At 36.4% G+C, this 17,989-nt stretch overlaps 2 protein-coding genes across 6 annotated transcripts; one reads left to right on the top strand and one right to left on the bottom strand.

Annotated features, from left to right (window-relative positions):
* Window positions 1-1,843: 1,843 nt before the first annotated feature.
* LOC121869571 (WD repeat-containing protein 13-like) lies at window positions 1,844-13,160 on the bottom strand. 2 transcript variants are annotated; one of them, XM_042370986.1, is made up of 11 exons: window positions 12,990-13,157; window positions 9,783-9,869; window positions 6,798-6,853; window positions 5,963-6,097; window positions 5,574-5,771; window positions 4,963-5,116; window positions 4,431-4,597; window positions 3,878-4,021; window positions 3,433-3,611; window positions 2,661-2,779; window positions 1,844-2,491 (listed from the first exon to the last, which is right to left on the bottom strand). In XM_042370986.1, the coding sequence occupies exons 2-11, from the start codon at window positions 9,856-9,858 to the stop codon at window positions 2,313-2,315; spliced, it is 1,407 nt and encodes a 468-aa protein (XP_042226920.1). In that variant the 5' UTR covers window positions 9,859-9,869; window positions 12,990-13,157; the 3' UTR covers window positions 1,844-2,312. The 2 variants fall into 2 exon arrangements, with proteins under 2 accessions (XP_042226920.1, XP_042226921.1); XM_042370987.1 differs by lacking the exon at window positions 6,798-6,853 and having other exon boundaries at window positions 12,990-13,160.
* A 725-nt stretch (window positions 13,161-13,885) lies between these two features.
* Window positions 13,886-17,943, top strand: LOC121869572 (cytochrome c oxidase assembly protein COX16 homolog, mitochondrial-like). Of its 4 annotated transcripts, none has more exons than XM_042370989.1 (4): window positions 13,907-14,183; window positions 15,897-16,010; window positions 16,444-16,558; window positions 17,476-17,943. In XM_042370989.1, exons 1-4 carry the CDS (start codon window positions 14,092-14,094, stop codon window positions 17,587-17,589), a joined length of 435 nt encoding a protein of 144 aa, XP_042226923.1. In that variant the 5' UTR covers window positions 13,907-14,091; the 3' UTR covers window positions 17,590-17,943. The 4 variants fall into 4 exon arrangements, with proteins under 4 accessions (XP_042226924.1, XP_042226923.1, XP_042226922.1 ...); XM_042370988.1 differs by having other exon boundaries at window positions 13,919-14,183; window positions 15,894-16,010; XM_042370993.1 differs by having other exon boundaries at window positions 14,066-14,172; window positions 15,894-16,010.
* The last annotated feature ends 46 nt before the right edge of the window (window positions 17,944-17,989 follow it).

Here is a 17,989-nt window from a genome sequence, read left to right as displayed (position 1 = left end):
AAGGGTCATCATCATCTATCAATCAGGATTTTGGTCAAAGTTCCCTGTCCAATGAGGAGGCCCCCTTAACCTAACCTAACTATTAACTATGGTACCCAATACATCAGGACCACAAACTTAATAGCTAGATTAGGTTAGGTTAAGTTTTAGGTTATTTTAGGGCATAAACAGTAATTATTAAGCCCTATATTATGCCCTAATATGTATTCAATGCATATTATATCATTGTCTAAATCAAATGTAAGTCTGTATATTTTCAGTCACCGGCTGCAACTCTATTAATAAACCGTTTATTATTATTATTATTATCACACACACACTGGTTAACATTAGGCACAGTATACCATCACAGTGATTATATATTTACAAGTTTCTACAGCAAGAAACTTTTATTACTACAGTACATTCTTATTTGAATCTTTTTAGAGCATTTACATAGCATAATATATCATTTAATACAACAACCGTAGACTACACAGCCTCCAATAATCATCTCACAGGAGGGTTAAAGTATATAGTATAATATATTCAATGTTAAAATTCATAACTCTAAAATATAAAGAAATAAGATGGATTAAGCCACCATTATCTGTACTCTCTCAAAAGATTTTTCTTCCTGCTGTCAAAGGTGTGTTTGTTATGGTATTTCACTTCCACAACTGTCTCATATCAGGTTTGGTTAGATTAGGTTTGGGTTGGTTAGGTCTGATTTGTTTTGTTTTGGTTTGGTTAAGTTATGGTTAGTTAGGTTAGCATTAGGATGTGAAATAATCTAGGGTGTCTAATCTTCAGGTAATCCATCGCAAGGTTATTAAGTTCCAACGTTTATAAGTGTCTGATAAACTATACTTAAATCTTAGAGCCTTGTCATGTAAGAGGGAAGACCACAAGCAAACACATCTACCACAGCAGCTAGAATGAAGGGAAGACATACACAAGAGGTTATAGTACATTGACGTCATATCTGGCCACACCACCAAAATAAGATCAGATAAAAACTCGATACATAAACAGTAGTTCGCGAGAAAATACAATCATATCTGTGAAACCACGGACTTCTCTCTTTATATAATCCGTGAGATGGGGTTTTTCGCATCTAACGGACCCTCGATATAATGAACTTTAACCTCTATATAGTGCGTTAAATAGAGGCTTCACTGTGTACCGTACGGCAAAAAATTTATAAACTCCAGTTACATAAAGAAAACTTAATTAATAATCAGTTTTTTCTGTATCATCTTTGTTTGCATTATAGACTCTGGCAAAACCTCTGACTGGAATAAGAAGCAACAGAGACTCGGTTCATTTGCTCTACCTAACAGGACAAACACAATTAAGTACTTGTAACAGACTAAGAGTTTAACAGTAGAAATAAAATGTGAGATTCTGAGATGAAAACAACAAGTGCAATGGTTGCTTGTTTGGGTGACTGTCAGATCATTAAGAACAAATTATCCTCCAAGTCATATTTTTACAATAACATTCTTTAGTATATAAAAATAAAAAGACGGATCGTACAAAACATTGAATTGGGTTAAACATACAGAAAGGGCAATAGATATTATGCATGGGAAACTTAAAACTGCCAGAGTAATAAAGACAGTGGTGAAAACAACATGGTGTAGCCCCTGTGGTAGCCCCTGTGGTAGGTCATGTGGTAGGTCTTGTGGTAGGTCATGTGGTAGGTCATGTGGTAGGTCATGTGGTAGGTCCCATAGGGTGGTAGGTCTTGTGGTAGGTCCATGTGGTAGGTCATGTGGTAGGTCATGTGGGTAGGTCCTTGTGGTAGGTCATGTGGTAGGTCTTGTGGTAGGTCATGTGGTAGGTCATGTGGTAGGTCATGTGGTAGGTCTTGTGGTAGGTCATGTGGTAGGTCTTGTGGTAGGTCTTGTGACTCCCTATCACTACCACAAGAGCTGTATTATAATTACTATATACAACTACTTAACTATTACTCCAATGTGAATGTTTTTATATGTATTAAAATTGTCTCTGAACACGGTAAAACTGAACACTCTGCCGACAGTAGCAATACGTAAGAAGCAGCTTCATAACCTTGTCTTCATACAAACGTGGGATACGAACGTCAGATGAGGTCTTCCCTATCCTCCTTAGCGTCGTTATAAACAAAACTCTATTAAACATAACAAAATAAGACCTTTATGAAAACTGGAATATTAAAATTTATTATAAAAACTCTGAAAGTTCAATATATACACAAAATAAGGTTCCTTCATTCAACATACTTGCCTGTAGTTAAACAATCAGGTGGCATAAAAGTGTTAACATACAGTACATTCAAGGGTGTAAATCTACTGCCTCTTCCACACAATAACCAGACCAGTGGCATCTGAAGTAGCGAGCAGGGACTCGTCGTAGTTGAAGGTGACGCCCAAGACTGGGGCCGCGTGACCCTGCAGGCGGTTGATGAGCGGCCGAGTGTCCCGTTCAACGTCCAGGAACCAAACACTGCAATCCTCACAGCCACTCACTAGAACGACATATATCTATATAACACAGGGCCTTGGCTGGTGACACTAACTATTTTTAAGGTATAATATATAACAATGGATGAATTATGGTCTAGAAATAAACAATGAAGGAAAATAAGACTTTAAGCATTATTTAAACTTCACATACAAGTAAACCAGAGAACTTACCCACACACGCTCCCTGCCTGAAGGACATGAGAGGGCAGAAGGTCGAGCGAACAGGTTGGTACACATGAGCAACGTTAAATTTCCGCTTCAATCGTAAACCACCTTCCTTGTCCACCACTCTGTAAGCACACAATATAATGTATTGATATTTTAGGATTATTAATAACCCCATAATATGTTTCTTTCAATATGGTAACACGATTCCTGATACAGTATAGGATGGGAAATATCTAGAGCAACACACACACTTCCATTATCCACTTTATGATCTGTTAATATTCTACATAACAAACATTTACTGCACCATAATGTCTTCAAGTTCTGTAATAGAGTTATACAGTATATTATAGACTACTGTACTATGATATAATAAATACAGTGAAATCTATATATAATGGACTAAATGGAGAGGAAAATTGGTTTTACCGAGGCCTCATTATATGTAAAACCTCCATCTAACGAACTATTATAGAGATGAATGTCCATTATATCGAGGGTCCGTTAGATATGAAATTCCCATCTAATAGATTATATGGAGATACGAGTCCATTATATAGAGGTTTCACTGTAGCAAGACTTAAGACTACTGCTCAATGTCAAAAAAAAAGGAACAAGTATACAAATAATTCCTCCTGCACAAACCTAACCTAACCAACATTCAACAGTCATAATACTACATGTTTCATATACATTAATCTTCAGTGTCTTCATCCTGGCATCACACCATAAAGAAAATATTTTAAAATGAACAAACAGACAGGCAGAATCTAACCTGTACAAGAGTAGAGCATTACAGGCAGCACTGACAAGCAGCGTTGGGTTGGGCGCCTCACGACTAGCCCAGGTGCGCGCTGATAGGCTGGTGATAGCTGCCCCTTCGTTCACCACACACCTCTTGCCTTTTCTCAGACCTCCACTTCCAAGGTCGAAGAGGAATGAGATAATTATACCCTGAAGGGAAAAATATAATTGTAAAACCCATAACTCCATTTTCATTCACATATATGAAGTACAGAAGGCTTTATGATAATGTAAGTAGCTGGAGTTATTATTCAGTGTGACAGCAAAAGAGCTCCAGCAAATTCAGGTCACACCAGATGACACTAGCACATACAAACAAATGCTGCCTGGAACAAGTACAGGAAGATACTATGAAAACAAGTAAAAATGTCCATACAAACACATACTTCCTCAACCTCAGTGATGTAAACACCAACCTTATCATCACCAGCCCATAGTGTCTTGCCAGAAGAATCAAAGGTTAAGGCCGTGACTTGACCAGCGACTTTGCTCGTTCCTCCCTTAGGGTAGTGGCCGGTGGAGATGTTCAGGACCTGCACCAGCCCTCGACTGTTGCCCAGCTGTGGGACTCAAGTTAAGGTCAAGCAGTAGGAAAATAAATCATCTATATCACCTAACACAGAAAGAACACTGAAAAGAGGATCTCTACTTTTACCAATGGTATTTGAAACCCCTTTTGCATTAGGCTCTGCAATGAAACCTAGAAGGATAGAACCCACTTCAGTAAATAAATGTATGTATAAAGTAAATAATCACTAAACATAAACCAATAAACACAATTTCAGTTAAATCCATGAAGCCCTCCTGAAGTTAGTGAAGGGAACTGCCTCCATACAGATGGTTGAACTACAAGATGGGGGTAACCCTATAATGCCTCACCACCTTAAGACAAGGGCATTAAAAACTTCATAAAAACATGTATTGTATATAAAAATATAATATACAGTAATGATATTTTATAAAGGATACAACAGCCCAGTTGGAGTTGAGTGGATGGAAGAGACAAGAGAGGACCTGCCCTCCCACTTGATCACTAACTGTACGAAGGCAATGGCCTGTTGTTGAGCTCCACAGGCAGATGGCTCCGTCCTCCCCACAAGACAGCAAGAGGTCATTTGTGGACGACCAGTCAAACCCTGCAATATATGATAAAGTTGAAACTATAACTGAAAATGGATAAAATCAAGACAGAAATTTGAAGAAGTAATATTTATAATGTGATGGAACCTACGAGGGGAGGGAACATTTTAGAATTTATTTTGAGAACAGAAGAGGCAATGATGGATGAAGTCCACATCTAATAAAAATGTAATTGTGCTAGTGACCAACATTCACCAAGATGGAACACTAACCTTACACCGTCAAGCTTCAGTATTAAATGGAGAATATAATGACTTCATCCATAGAGACCAACAGAACGAGTGAGATAACATGCTGTATAAACTGTGGTGCCATAAAACTAAGTCTGGGTCCTTAAAATAGATTATCCTTCACACCTCACCTGTTACACCAGCAGTGTGGTGACGGAGAGTGTGGAGCACCCGAGGTTCTCCTTCAGCGACCTGACACACTGACAGAGTTCCATCTAGGGAAGAGCATGCAAGTAGACCCTGATCATTGTGAGCAAATTTCACCATTGTAACACTGTCTGCATGCTGTAATAGGGAAACAAATGGAGATGTTATTTTCACTTGGAACCTGAAAAGGAATAAAACAATTAACTCACTCTTAAAAAATTAGTATTATGGGAATACTGTAAATTCCCATCTTTACAAGAGAAGACCAAAAAGGATTAAAACTATAGCAAGTGAAGCTCCTTACAGCCATTAGTCACCTCTCTCATCAAATGGTAATAAAATAGTAAAGCTACATAAAATATAAAGTAACTTGTACAGTACAGTGCAGGGCTTGCATCTCGGGTACACAGAGAAAGTTATTACTGTTTGGTATCAGCTGTTTGAAGATGAGCGTACTGTAGTATTAATATCAACTGTTTTTTGAGATTCTACGGTTTTCTGAGGTTTTGAGGGTCTATACCTGTAGTTGTTTTTATATACGGTACAGTACTGGGAAACTGCTTACAACTAATAATACTAAATGTTTCAGTCATACTTGATCAAATATGTGGTGCACTCCAGAGAAGGCATAATTCTCCCCGATTGAAGTACCACCCACTATAGCCTTAGAAGCCTCAGCTCGCTGTGTGGGCACGACGGAGCCAGCTGTTGGTGGTCCCTGCGGCCCCTCGATGCCCTGGCTGCCCGTCTGCGACATACTCATACTCCGACTCATACAACGTGGTGAATCACCCTGTTGACATAAAACAGGTTTAGTGAACATGTACATTGTAGGAAACTTAGACATAACAAAACTCTTTTAAAAATCAAATTAAGAAAAGAGACACAAGGTTACAGTTGTCACCAGCACCTCTACACATAGTCACTCCTTACAAATAACTATACAGTATTTCCAGTCTACAGGAAAGAGCATTAACTCCCTACCTCTACAGTGAGCCGTGAAGCTGAGCGAAGACTTGCTGGCCTACTCTTGAGGCTGAGTTGGTCCAACGTTACACAATAACGCTGCTGTAACAATGCTAGTCTCACCCTCAGATAATTACGCACAGCACCACTATCCTGCCAACCAAATCCACAATACGTATTCAGTAATGTCTGTGAGAAACAGCGATGGTGAACAGTACTTCAAACATGAATTAAATATAGTAACTGGAAAGATTCACAGTAATGTAAATGTAAACTTTGGAAATCAAGTTACATTACAAGAAAGAAACTTAACTGTACATTAAACTAAATAACTATAGCACCACTGACAGTCTCTCCAGGTGTGAGTACAGGTATAAACTTCAACAATCCAAAATACTTGAGACCAGAGCCATTTCGGATAACTGAAGGCCAATAAAAAAAAACAATATTTCACTAAGTAAGAAATAAAAACCCATGATAATTTTAAACTAATACAGGTACATAATATATATAACCGAAAATACATTAAGTAACAAAATAAATATGTTGAAAATAATACAAAAACAAGTACAGTTATTTATTTATGCGACTAATAAAGATTAAGAAGTGTAGGGCTGTGTAAGCAATTCAATTTTTCTCGGATAAATGCAGCTCAGATTTTCGAAGTGAAACATGTACTGTACAAGAATGAGTTATATATACCAGTACATTTAAAGAGGCCAACACTGGTCCCCAAATCCATATAATTTTAGTACAAGTTTCAGTCTTCTAATGTTTGTTTGATTTCCAGTAATAACAATACTGTATTGTCTCAGGAAAAAAAATACATCAACAACGATGCTCCCACACACACCTCCTCCCGAGCACTGTCCCTCAGCAACTGGCTACGACGACGGATATAGACAGTCTCTGAAAAGGACACTTATTAATGTGGAATCCAAAACGAAAACACACCTGGCATATAACTCAGACACTCTCAAAAAACACTCAATCATCCTCCAATTCTTAAATATCTACTAGTGCATAATACTCTACCAATTTAACCAATCACTAAGCTATTTATAAAACTAGTAATCTCAGTAACTATGATTCAGTAATTCAGTCTTAATTAATCAAGGGCTTATTCGATGATATAACCTAACGTAATCACAAACACACCTGAAAGTTAAGCTCATCACTCAATTACTAATCTTGCTCACCTGGTTCAGTATAATAATGTGCTCAATAAACTAGTCAAGCTGTATGGGTTTTTTTTTATATAGGAAGAACACATCATACAACATATCACATCACCTAAAGAATTTCCACCCCAGTTTATTTCACATAAAGATTACCAACACCCCTTAATGCTAACCTAACCTAACCTCACCCCACCCAATTGTGTCAGGGTGATTATAATCTTTAGGTGAAATAATCTGGGGTGGAGATGCTTTTGGTGAATCAACACACCATACAAGTAAATATATATAGATTACCTCAAAAACACCATTAATCCCTAGTGTAATAAGTGCCATTTTACAAGTACAGTAATTCCACAAGAGAGGACCTTTCAGATTACTGGTTCCTTCAATGTAAACTCCTCTGGGAATTTATCATCACACACTCTTACTCAGTGGTGGGCACAGCTAAACGAAAAGTTAACTTCGCTAACCAGCTAACTAAAAAGTTAACTTTGCTAATGCTAAACCGCTTAACAGCTAAAAAAATTAGCGGAAGCTAACGCTAACCGCTGACTTTTATTATATGAATTTAGCTTCGTAATTTTTTTTTGCTCTAAAACCCTTAAAAGCAGTCCTAGAGAGCTGAAATTTTCATATGTTGTCTTGTAGCTTAGACATAGAGCTTTCCAAAAGGGTATAACATGCCAAGATCAGATGATGATCAAGGGGTGTACACAAATAATTAAATGAACAAATGAAATTAAACATTAGTTTACATTCAAGTTTCAACATACACTTTATAATCTTTATTTACTATACGAAAAGACAGAAAGTATTAAACGAATCCAAAAATTATAGTACTGTATAGCACAGGTAGCAAATAGCATCATGCCAAGATCAGATGATGATCAACTTATCAAGGTGTACACTGTACACAATTTCACAAATAATTAATTTGCATTCTCATACAACCTATCGGCCTTATTCATTATTCATGTAAATATGCAATACCAACCACATACACATTATACCAGTGCATTTTTATGTAACTTATTGTTGGTCTTAGTCATGTAAATAAACAGAAAACTCTAAACTTTAATGAAAAGTAAGTTTTTAGAAAATTTTGTTTGGCGTACTAACATGCAGTCAGCCAAGCGTGCCTGACTGGCTGTTGGAGACACGTGTCGCGGCATCACACGCTTACAACAGACAGGAACAAACATGTATAAATTTTGTTAGCAGACTTAAAGTTAGCGGAACTAAATTTAGCGGAAGCTAATTGGTCCGCTAATGGTTTCCAAAGTTAGCGAAAATGCTAATCCGCTAACGATAAAGTTAGCTTCGCTAATTAGCGGTTAGCGGAACCGTGCCCACCGCTGCTCTTACTCACAATTACCTAACCTAACCTAACCTAACCTAACCTCTGCCTCGACTTTGGATTCACAGCTAAACATTATTGTTACATTTTCTTCCATTAACTGGCCCATGAGGAAATGACGAGGGGAGACAGTCCTAAAAGTGGAATAAAAATAAAAGTTTGCACACATTTATAAAATCAAAAGTAATGCCATGAAAAAATATCAGCTTGTCTAAAAATATAAAACAATGTAAAGTCAGTAAATAATGCAAATAAGATACCATAAGCATTTTAAGGTAAGTAAGCTCGTATAACTGTGCAGAAGCCAAAATTGACGTAGCCTACCGGAAAGCCTAGGGTGACAAATGGACGATACCAGAGAAAAATATACTCGTATAACCTGACCCAGAACTCAGGTACTAATTGGAAAATCCTCAAAACCAGTTAAGTCTTGGTTCTAAGCACCCTAAATATAGAGGCAGATAAGTGTAGTGACAGAGAAGATCAAAGAACAGACTTTGTGACTTATAAACTATGGCAGGAGGTACTATCTGATACACCAGTTCTTTATACCCTGAGTTTAATACATGCATTGCCCCAACCTGTGTTACGGCAGCTGACTGAAACTGCCAATTATATCACCAGTAGTTAGTTGGTTATACAATACCATGGGTTATGTCTGATAAAGTGTCTGGTACAGTATATATCCTTGATCAGCCATAATACATCCAATATAATGTTTTTAACCCAAAGACTTATCTGATAAATAATCCCGTACAATGATACATCCATATGCATGCTTTAATTTGTCCCCTCATAGTAAATGCTTCAGTATTTTCTCACAATTATGAAAAATATGACAAAATCCCACAAGAACTGCAGTCATCTCTTATTGTACCTTAACTACATCAGTAAATTACACATTCCCTCTTCCACATCTCAAGAGAATCACTTTTGTTTCACTGACAGTCCAAACTATGTCCAAAAAGGTGAACGCTAATATGAAGAGGAAACATTACACAATATGACCTCAACTTTGACCAATGAATAGCCAACACTACAACCACGATATTCCCCTACAAGTGTCTCTATCAAATAACCAATAGAAGCATAAGATCTATCAAATACCCCACAATGTACCAATAGAAGCATAAGATCTATCAAATACCCCACAATGTACCAATAGAAGTATAAGATCTATCAAATACCCCACAATGTACCAATAGAAGCATAAGATCTATCAGATATAAAATACTGTATAGGTTCCTGGATGAGGTAAGTACTACGTGCTGAAGAAGAAGAGGCAGAGGTGTTCACTTACTGAAACCAGGGGCAGCCGGAGCACGATGGTTGTTAAACTTGGCATCCACAGCCAACACCTGCTGCCACCAAGCCATCTTTGTGCAACCTGTGATGGCATTAATATTTATTTAGCCTCTGATGACTCCACGTGGCCTGAGAGCGTCCAGCAGCCGAGCCATGATAACTGATAAGCTAAAGGATGTGTTGTCATGTTCTAAAAAAATGATGTATATAACTATACCCCCGATGCTTACGATAACACAAACCAACCAAACTTAACAATCCCAGGGTAGGTTTGGTTAGTTAGAGATTTGGTTAAGGTTAGCTTTGGTTAGTTTAAGTTGGTTAAGTTTGGTTAATTTGTGTTCTCGGCTTCAGGAACACGATGTCATTTGCTGACCACACCCTGGATACTGGACCTCTCGAGCCACATGTGAGATAATACAGTACAGTACTTTATCACCTTTCCCTGAGCCCTTGATGACCTGACCTTATACACCAAACTTAACTTTACTTGTAACCCCAACATAAATTTTAACATGCAGTGGTGCCAACATTAATATCTGCCCTGACATAATAACTAGATATTTAAAAACAAAGATTATCTCACATCTTTATATTCAAGCACTATCATTCATCATCTGGCTATAGTATTAGTACAGTCTTTAAGGAAAATATTTACTGTTTGTTAGAAAGAGACTTTAAGATAAAATACATACAGAATAATATGTACAGTTGTAAATAAAAATACTTCAGCAGGGAGAGAGTTTAAGCTGCACCTGCCTCATAGTTAAACGAAAAAAATGAATTTATGGTCTGGACTTTTAACTGCCACTTCTATGTAATGTTGCCAAGTCCCCAGCTACCCATACCTTCCCATACAGCACCTCACTCTCTCCCTGCCTGATGAATTCTTCTTCTCCACACACTGTACTGTAAATCTTTAATATATTAACTAAAAAGGTTATTCTTCTCAACCTAACATTAACAGTTTCAGGGATGACCACAGAGGGTGTACTAGATAAGAGTGTGGGCTCAGAATTATTGACTTTCACCCTATCAAGGTTTGAAAATTTATCACCACAAAATCATTACTATCTGTTGCTCCTCAAATCTCATCAAATTAGGAAAGTTTGTGAATTTTTCTGTACTCTGAAGATTTAATGACAATAAATATTAACTATTCTGTGTATTTTGGCAACATTTATCAATTATTTTACGTACTCAAAAGATTAAATGGCAATAAATAACAATAACTACACAAGTACATGTATATTCCTGTACTGTACTAATTGACTTATCTTAACCCTAATCGTCACAACTCAAAATGCCATAACAGCGGAAAAACGCCTCAGGATGGATTCATATTAATTTCCGTCTGTGGTAATCCCCTGAATCAGTTATGATGGCATATAGGAGTGAAATAACAATCACGAGGAGAATTTAGTCTTTTTTTTTTAGTAATGTACGAGTTAATGTTATGACCTTTGAAACAACTACACAGAAAAACAAGGAAAAACACACTAAACAACTACAAGGAAAAGAAACACATTAAAACAACTACAAGAAGGACAAAAACACTAATTAAAACAACTAAAATTAGGAAAAACTAGGACAAACTATTTTAAGCAACTACAAGAAAACAAGAAAAAACATTTAAAACAACTACAAAAAACACTTAAAACAACTAAAAGAGAGGGAAATAAAACACACTTATCGCCATGCACCAAGTTACAGTAGCCTAATTTAAGGCACTTTTCATTCATCACCAAACACACACACATACACTTACTCGCCATTTCCAAAACATTTCACTTAACTTGAGATTGAGTTAGACACTTTAAAATTCACTGGTAATTCCCCTCGAGGTATGCATGGCGCCCTTGCTTTACCTTACCCTTGTGAATTCGCCATTTGTATACCAAGGGTCATATATAACATATGTACAATATACCTGTTATTTCTGGAGCATTACCTGAAAAAAAAACACCCTATATCTCTTTATAATATTATACCTGTATATCTGTATCAAATTAAGCACCATTACCTGTCCAATTATTAAGAAGAGAGCAGTATCACAAAGCAGAAAGGTATACCAGTTTGTGGGTCTTGTGGCAGCAGTAAGGGGGCCAGTATTTACAGACATTATTACAGTACTAACTAGATAGGCATTAATCAGACATATTTGGGAGTCCTCTAGTGGATGGTGATGCAATAGAGCACATATATTATACAATTAAGAATGAATAAGTGACAATAAAAAAAGATGGGTGGGTATGTAGTGTGTGTGTGGGTGTATGAGGGTGTGTGTGGGTGTATGAGGGTGTGTGTGGGTGTTTGTTTTCTCCAGCATGAATCAAGAGGAGATGGGAAGGTTAAAAATGAAAACCTGTCAGTCTTACTTAATAAAAATTATCAATGGGTACCTGAAAGTTAAATTAAACCAAGATAATACTTTTTTCCTTTGCAATAAAGTATTTTCATCAATCAATATTCTTTTATCCAGAAATCTCCAACAACTGCAGATAAACTCCAGCTCGGTAGACCACATACTATAGCAATATCTGTGATTACTTTGGCTATACACATGATAGCAACAGTGGCTTCCTAGAACTGTCATTCCCATACACATGAACACTTTCAACAAATATTATTATCATTACACTATACAATACAGTATTTTTATTTATTGCAGATGAATCAACAAAACCTACCTATAGTCTGCTTACCCTAGAATAAAAATATATTATTTTTAGGTTAGCTTTAGCTTAGGTTACATGGGGAAGTGGTCCACCGTTTAGCTTTTAAAACCTACATTATAAAAAATGGCTAAGGGCTATGTCTCCACTCCCTTAGCTTTATCCATGAAATAAGAAATAAGTTCTCTTCTATAATATTCTTCGTTTGATAGCTGAATAACCCAGGCCATTGATCTAACTAACAATATCTACGGCTGTACTGACTTCCTGCTGTATTGTACTTGTTAACTATGAAGGACCGTGTGTGTGATGCACCTTCAGTAGGACGTATATTTTGTGTAGGTCATATTACAACCTCGGGTCAGACGTCATAACTAAAACCAAACTACTTATTAACACTAGGTGACCCCATGACTATTAAGGCTACCAGCTATTTCAATTATAATCACATCAAAGTTCCATTCCTTTCCCTATATATCTCATACCTTAGACACTAATATTATTATAAAATATTCGTGTATTCTTACCTTAAAACTGCCGTCATGAAAGGTCTGAGGGAGAGACGTACTCCGTCATTATTCTCTGTAGTAAACATTGGCTGGCAGGGAACATTAAATAAGGAGGAGTAAACTTTATTTTAACACCAGTATTTATAAAGTGATGCCGGAACAAGACCATGCCGCCACCTCCCGTCAGTAATAATAACCTATAAAAGAAAACGGATAAAGATTAGTTGTTGTGGGTAGATTATGTTATTTATTTTCTAAATCGCTTTTTAAAGGGTTAAATTAATTATCATCCTTAATCGGTTCAATAATCCTCCTGTTAACGGGAAATTAATGTAAAAAAAAGATGGCAAAAAAAGATGGCAAAAAAGACGATAGCTATTGACAATGGCGCCATCATTTAGCAGTCAATAACATTTTGCTAAACACGATTAAGCAATTTAGGGTAATATACGTCTATGATTAAAAAGAAGAGACATTCCTCTTAACCACCCATAACATCTAATGCTTACACACTACAAACAGCTTCTACTCCAACTTAACTCGGGTACACTGGTTTGCTACTCGGGCACGATGACCAATACACCACCATGTACCCACCTCCTCCCTGAATTGTACGATTACCACTATTTAACTGTCTACTCGTATATATACTTCAATACAGTTAGTGGAATCTACCCTCTCTTTGGTGCACCTTAAAATCAAATGCGCTAAATGTGTAGTAAATGAAAGCCATCGTGTTTTTGCCTGAACTTATCATTAGAAAAAAAACTGTGGAATTATGTACCTTAGCTATAAATTGACCCTCATTCTTAAATAAATTAAGGGTAAATTTTTTTTTTTTTTTACATTCCATGACGTAACAATTACTAAATTAAGGTAACTTTGGTTCGCCATCTGAAACCTTCACACATATCCAAGGGTTTGGCTGAAGTGGACTGGTTTCCCACCATAACCGATATATCTTTCTTAATTCTCCAAACTCATATTGACGGATATTGGATCTCTGCGCCACCTGTTGTCTGAGAGATAGATCAGAGTAATTACCTTCGTCTTCCTTGCCTCCCTGTCACCCATCTTACAATAATTCTAAAACTCTTACATGTGACATTCGTTATCCTGTATGTGTGATCCAGACTTGCTAGAGAAGAAAACAATACAACTTAATTTGAAGGATTCTGAGCTGACAGTCTGTGGTGAAGTGGTGAGAGAAAGGTGAATGGTAGTACACGTTAATTATAATGGTTAATGATAGAAATATTCCTTGATTGATGGTTTGTTATTTTGTATTTTGGTCACTGAGGGAAAGGAGAATTTTTTGGATTGGTGATTTTTGTTATATTTTACGATGATATATATAGGTTATTTATGATTGAGTTATAGTGAATAGCAATAACTAATGTTCACAGGTGGTTTAAAGGTAATACACTGTTGTGGATTACGTTTGGTGGATATGTCATGGATTACTAAATTACCAATGAAGTTATCCATTAATAGTTATAAGATACAGTAATTCGATTTTTTTGGGTGAATTTGATGCTGTTGAGAAGTGGTAACATTATACTAGGCAAATTTACCCTTTATACAATAGGTAACATTATAGATCGTGGACTCAAGATATGGGTCTCTTTAGGGAAATTATTTAGAGAAGAAAATTAGTTTCTTACCACGTGAATGGAAAGTAATGAGTGGAGGAGTGGCAAATTTCCCTACGGTTTAGTTTTCCGCACGTTGTTCCATGATCCGGGGCAGTTCACAGGGAAGCTACGGATACAGGCAGTCCACGAGTTACGAATGGGCTCATAAGTTGAGAAGTGTTAATTGCTTAGGTTAGGTTGTGTAATTTATTTAAGATTAGGTTAGGTAGGTTAGTAAAATTTTAGTTTTGGTCCTCCTTCTATTTAGATATCCTAACCTAACCAAACCTAACCTGACCTGACCTAATCTAATGTAACCTTACTGATTTCCCGGATGACCGAAACTAAAATAATACCGATAACTTAAATAGGTTAATTTTAGAATATTGAATTAAACAAAGTAGCGCTATCTGGTACAGTACTTCAGAAATCTATACCCTGTAGATGGAAGAATATCTAAATGAACTATCCAGATTTATTTTACTTCTTGAATTTCTTTTCTGGTAACAATGTTGGAAAAAACAGTAATCGACTTTTTTCCCAACACCACAGCTGTAAATTCTGTCTGTTGAAAAGTTGGGGGTCAAGATGTTATCATAAAATGGCTAATTACGTCAAGTGGATACAATACTGTATATATGTCCAAAGAGTGAAACCTCTATTTCACGGACAATATCGAGACTAAAATCCATTATATCGAGGGTCCATCTTTTTCAGAGTTTCATAGTTACTTAATGTATGTGTTTTGGCAGTTCATGCTTGTTTTTTTTAATATACATGAAGAAATGTTTAAATGTCTTTCTATTTCTAGGGTATACAGTATGGTAATTGTTATAAATTTTAAATGGAATTATTGGAATCATTATACAAGGTAACAGCTTAATTAACTAAAGAGAATATTATTAGGTTAGGTTTAATGCCACATCATATTTTTTATAGTAATTTTTGGTGTACACAATAATTATAAGCCAAAAATAAACATATTAAGTGAGAAATGGAAATCCCAAATGAGGTTCTAGAATATTGCCTGGATATTGAGAGGATATTAACATTTACAAACTTACAATGCCTCTGTTAATGTTGGATTACTGTAGTATTTAATTACCTTATGTAAAATTGGCAGCTGAGATTCCAGAATAAATATAATTCCACCTCTTAAAGTTTCGCCATCCATCAGACTCTCGGATAATACTGAATATGTGTCCCAAAAATTATACCATTGCCACTTATTGCTCTACACCTTGTTAAAAACTTTGCTGCTGACGATGTCCTTCCTATTTTATCTCAGGAGCTGTGTGGGTATGGGAAGCAGGTTCCTGAAGGGCAAGTTTATGCGGTTTGGGGCGCCCTTTCTTGTGCTGGTCGTCGGAGGATCATTTGGACTAAAAGAATTTTCACAGATAAGGTAAAAATGAATGCATTGATTTTGTAACTTATTGCACACCTTTTAACTTGTGTTGAAGGTTAATCTATACTAAGAATCCATATAGCCTTCTCTTACAAAAATACTTTATGATAATGTAAAATTAGGGTTTATATACTGAATACTCCTGCCAGATCCAACCAAGCCAAGAACCCGCCTGCAGAAGTTTACACAAACACACTTATTACTCAAGCCAGACTGATTTCAAAACTTATTACGGGGGACATGGTTGAGTGTAAGCTATATTTTGAGCATTGTTTTAGTGGCACTGGGGAGTTGATACATGGTGAATTGACGGGAACAATGTGGGTATTTGCCATTACAGTTCATTGTCAGTGGAATATCTGATACTGTGTTGCAATAAAATTATGCAATAATGGCTACTTGTACTGATTGTTCTTTTTTCCATTGCCAGATATGATTTTCGCAATCGGAAGAATATAACCAAGGAAGATGCCGAGAAACTAGGCATCCCTATGAAGCCGCAGGCTGAAGTTACATTGGAAACAGAGTACAAAAAGATCACTAAGGTAAGGAGTGGTGGTACAGTTGCAGTCTCTTGGTGTTGGGCTGTGTTTATATTATATTATACATGCCATTAAGACCAAGGATCACCACAAGGTATTTAGGCATTTGGTTCAATATGCTTAATTTATGAAGTCAGTGATATCTTGTGTGTTGGTAAGGTGTCATCCCACTTGGACGATCATCTATTTTATGCTATTAAACGTAACCTAACCTAGTCCAACTTAACCTAATCTGATCATGACAAGTAAAAGGAATAAAAATAGCATAAAACAGATGATCATCCAAGTGGGATGTAATCGTTGGTAATAGCAAATGATAGTTATTGTAACATTGTGTAATCCTGTTTTATATACACCCCTCGGATACCACCACGACCCTTAGATTATTTTAGCGGTAATCCCTGAAAGCTAAAAAAAAAAATTTCTTAAATTACAGTAGAGAATGCTCCATAATACAGTATAATTAGTGTACAGGTGCCTCACACTGTACTGCCACCTGCTGTACTGTATTACTTGGAATTCTTCACTGACAATCCTATCATTTTTTATCAGATCATATACTGTATGTAGACTCTTAATAAAGTTTGTATGATTTACCTAACATTGTAATAAACTATGAAACAGAAAGTATCATTTAGTGTTCTTATAGCACAGTTTAGAAGGAAATAACCACAACCCTCGTTATTGTGTGTCCTGCTTCACTTTACCCAGTACCGTGCCGTATCTTAATTCCTCTTTAGATGGAAACTGATACTAAAACATTTGTGTATGTCCAGGTTCATAATTTCTCACCTTTAATACTTGTTCAAAACAATACAGTTCTGTATAAGTTTAACCCCAGTATCTCGGTACCATTTGCAGTAACCAGATATGTTTTAAGTTTGTGTCTTAATTAATTATTCAATTTATTTACTCCCTAGATTGACACCAGCAACTGGGAGAATATCCGAGGGCCACGTCCGTGGGAAGATGGTAACAAGCTGTATGAAGAAGCAGTGCAGCGAGGAAAGCAGAACACCGACAAGGCCTCGTAGACAAACAAATATTCAAAATCATTAATATTACGGTGAGGCGTTGCAGGGATTGTCGCACCTCTATAGTCTTTCAGTTCTGTCAAAACTTTACATTTAATAGAAAAAGAAGTGTTGTCATTCTGAAAGTTAATGTTAATGAGAAAATCCACGTGTTAAATTAAGTTATTTTTAGATGCCGGTAATTGTGCTATTTACTCACAGTAATGACCGCACTGTATATAAAAGGATGTTCTGTGCTGTACGTATCTAAACAAGGCCATTATGCTTACTAAATTACAAACAACATTAACATATAGAAAACAAAATCTTAGCCTACAACTGGTGTAAATATTGATGAAATAGAGAGGCATTATTGATGAGACTTTCATTTATATACTCACCTTAAACTTGTGGAAGAAAA

This window comes from Homarus americanus, unplaced genomic scaffold (assembly GCF_018991925.1).
Source record: "Homarus americanus isolate GMGI-L3 unplaced genomic scaffold, GMGI_Hamer_2.0 scaffold23578, whole genome shotgun sequence".
In the NCBI taxonomy this organism is placed as follows: domain Eukaryota; kingdom Metazoa; phylum Arthropoda; class Malacostraca; order Decapoda; family Nephropidae; genus Homarus; species Homarus americanus.
Note: the sequence above shows the minus strand (reverse complement) of the source record. Positions and strands in the feature narration are given on the sequence as shown.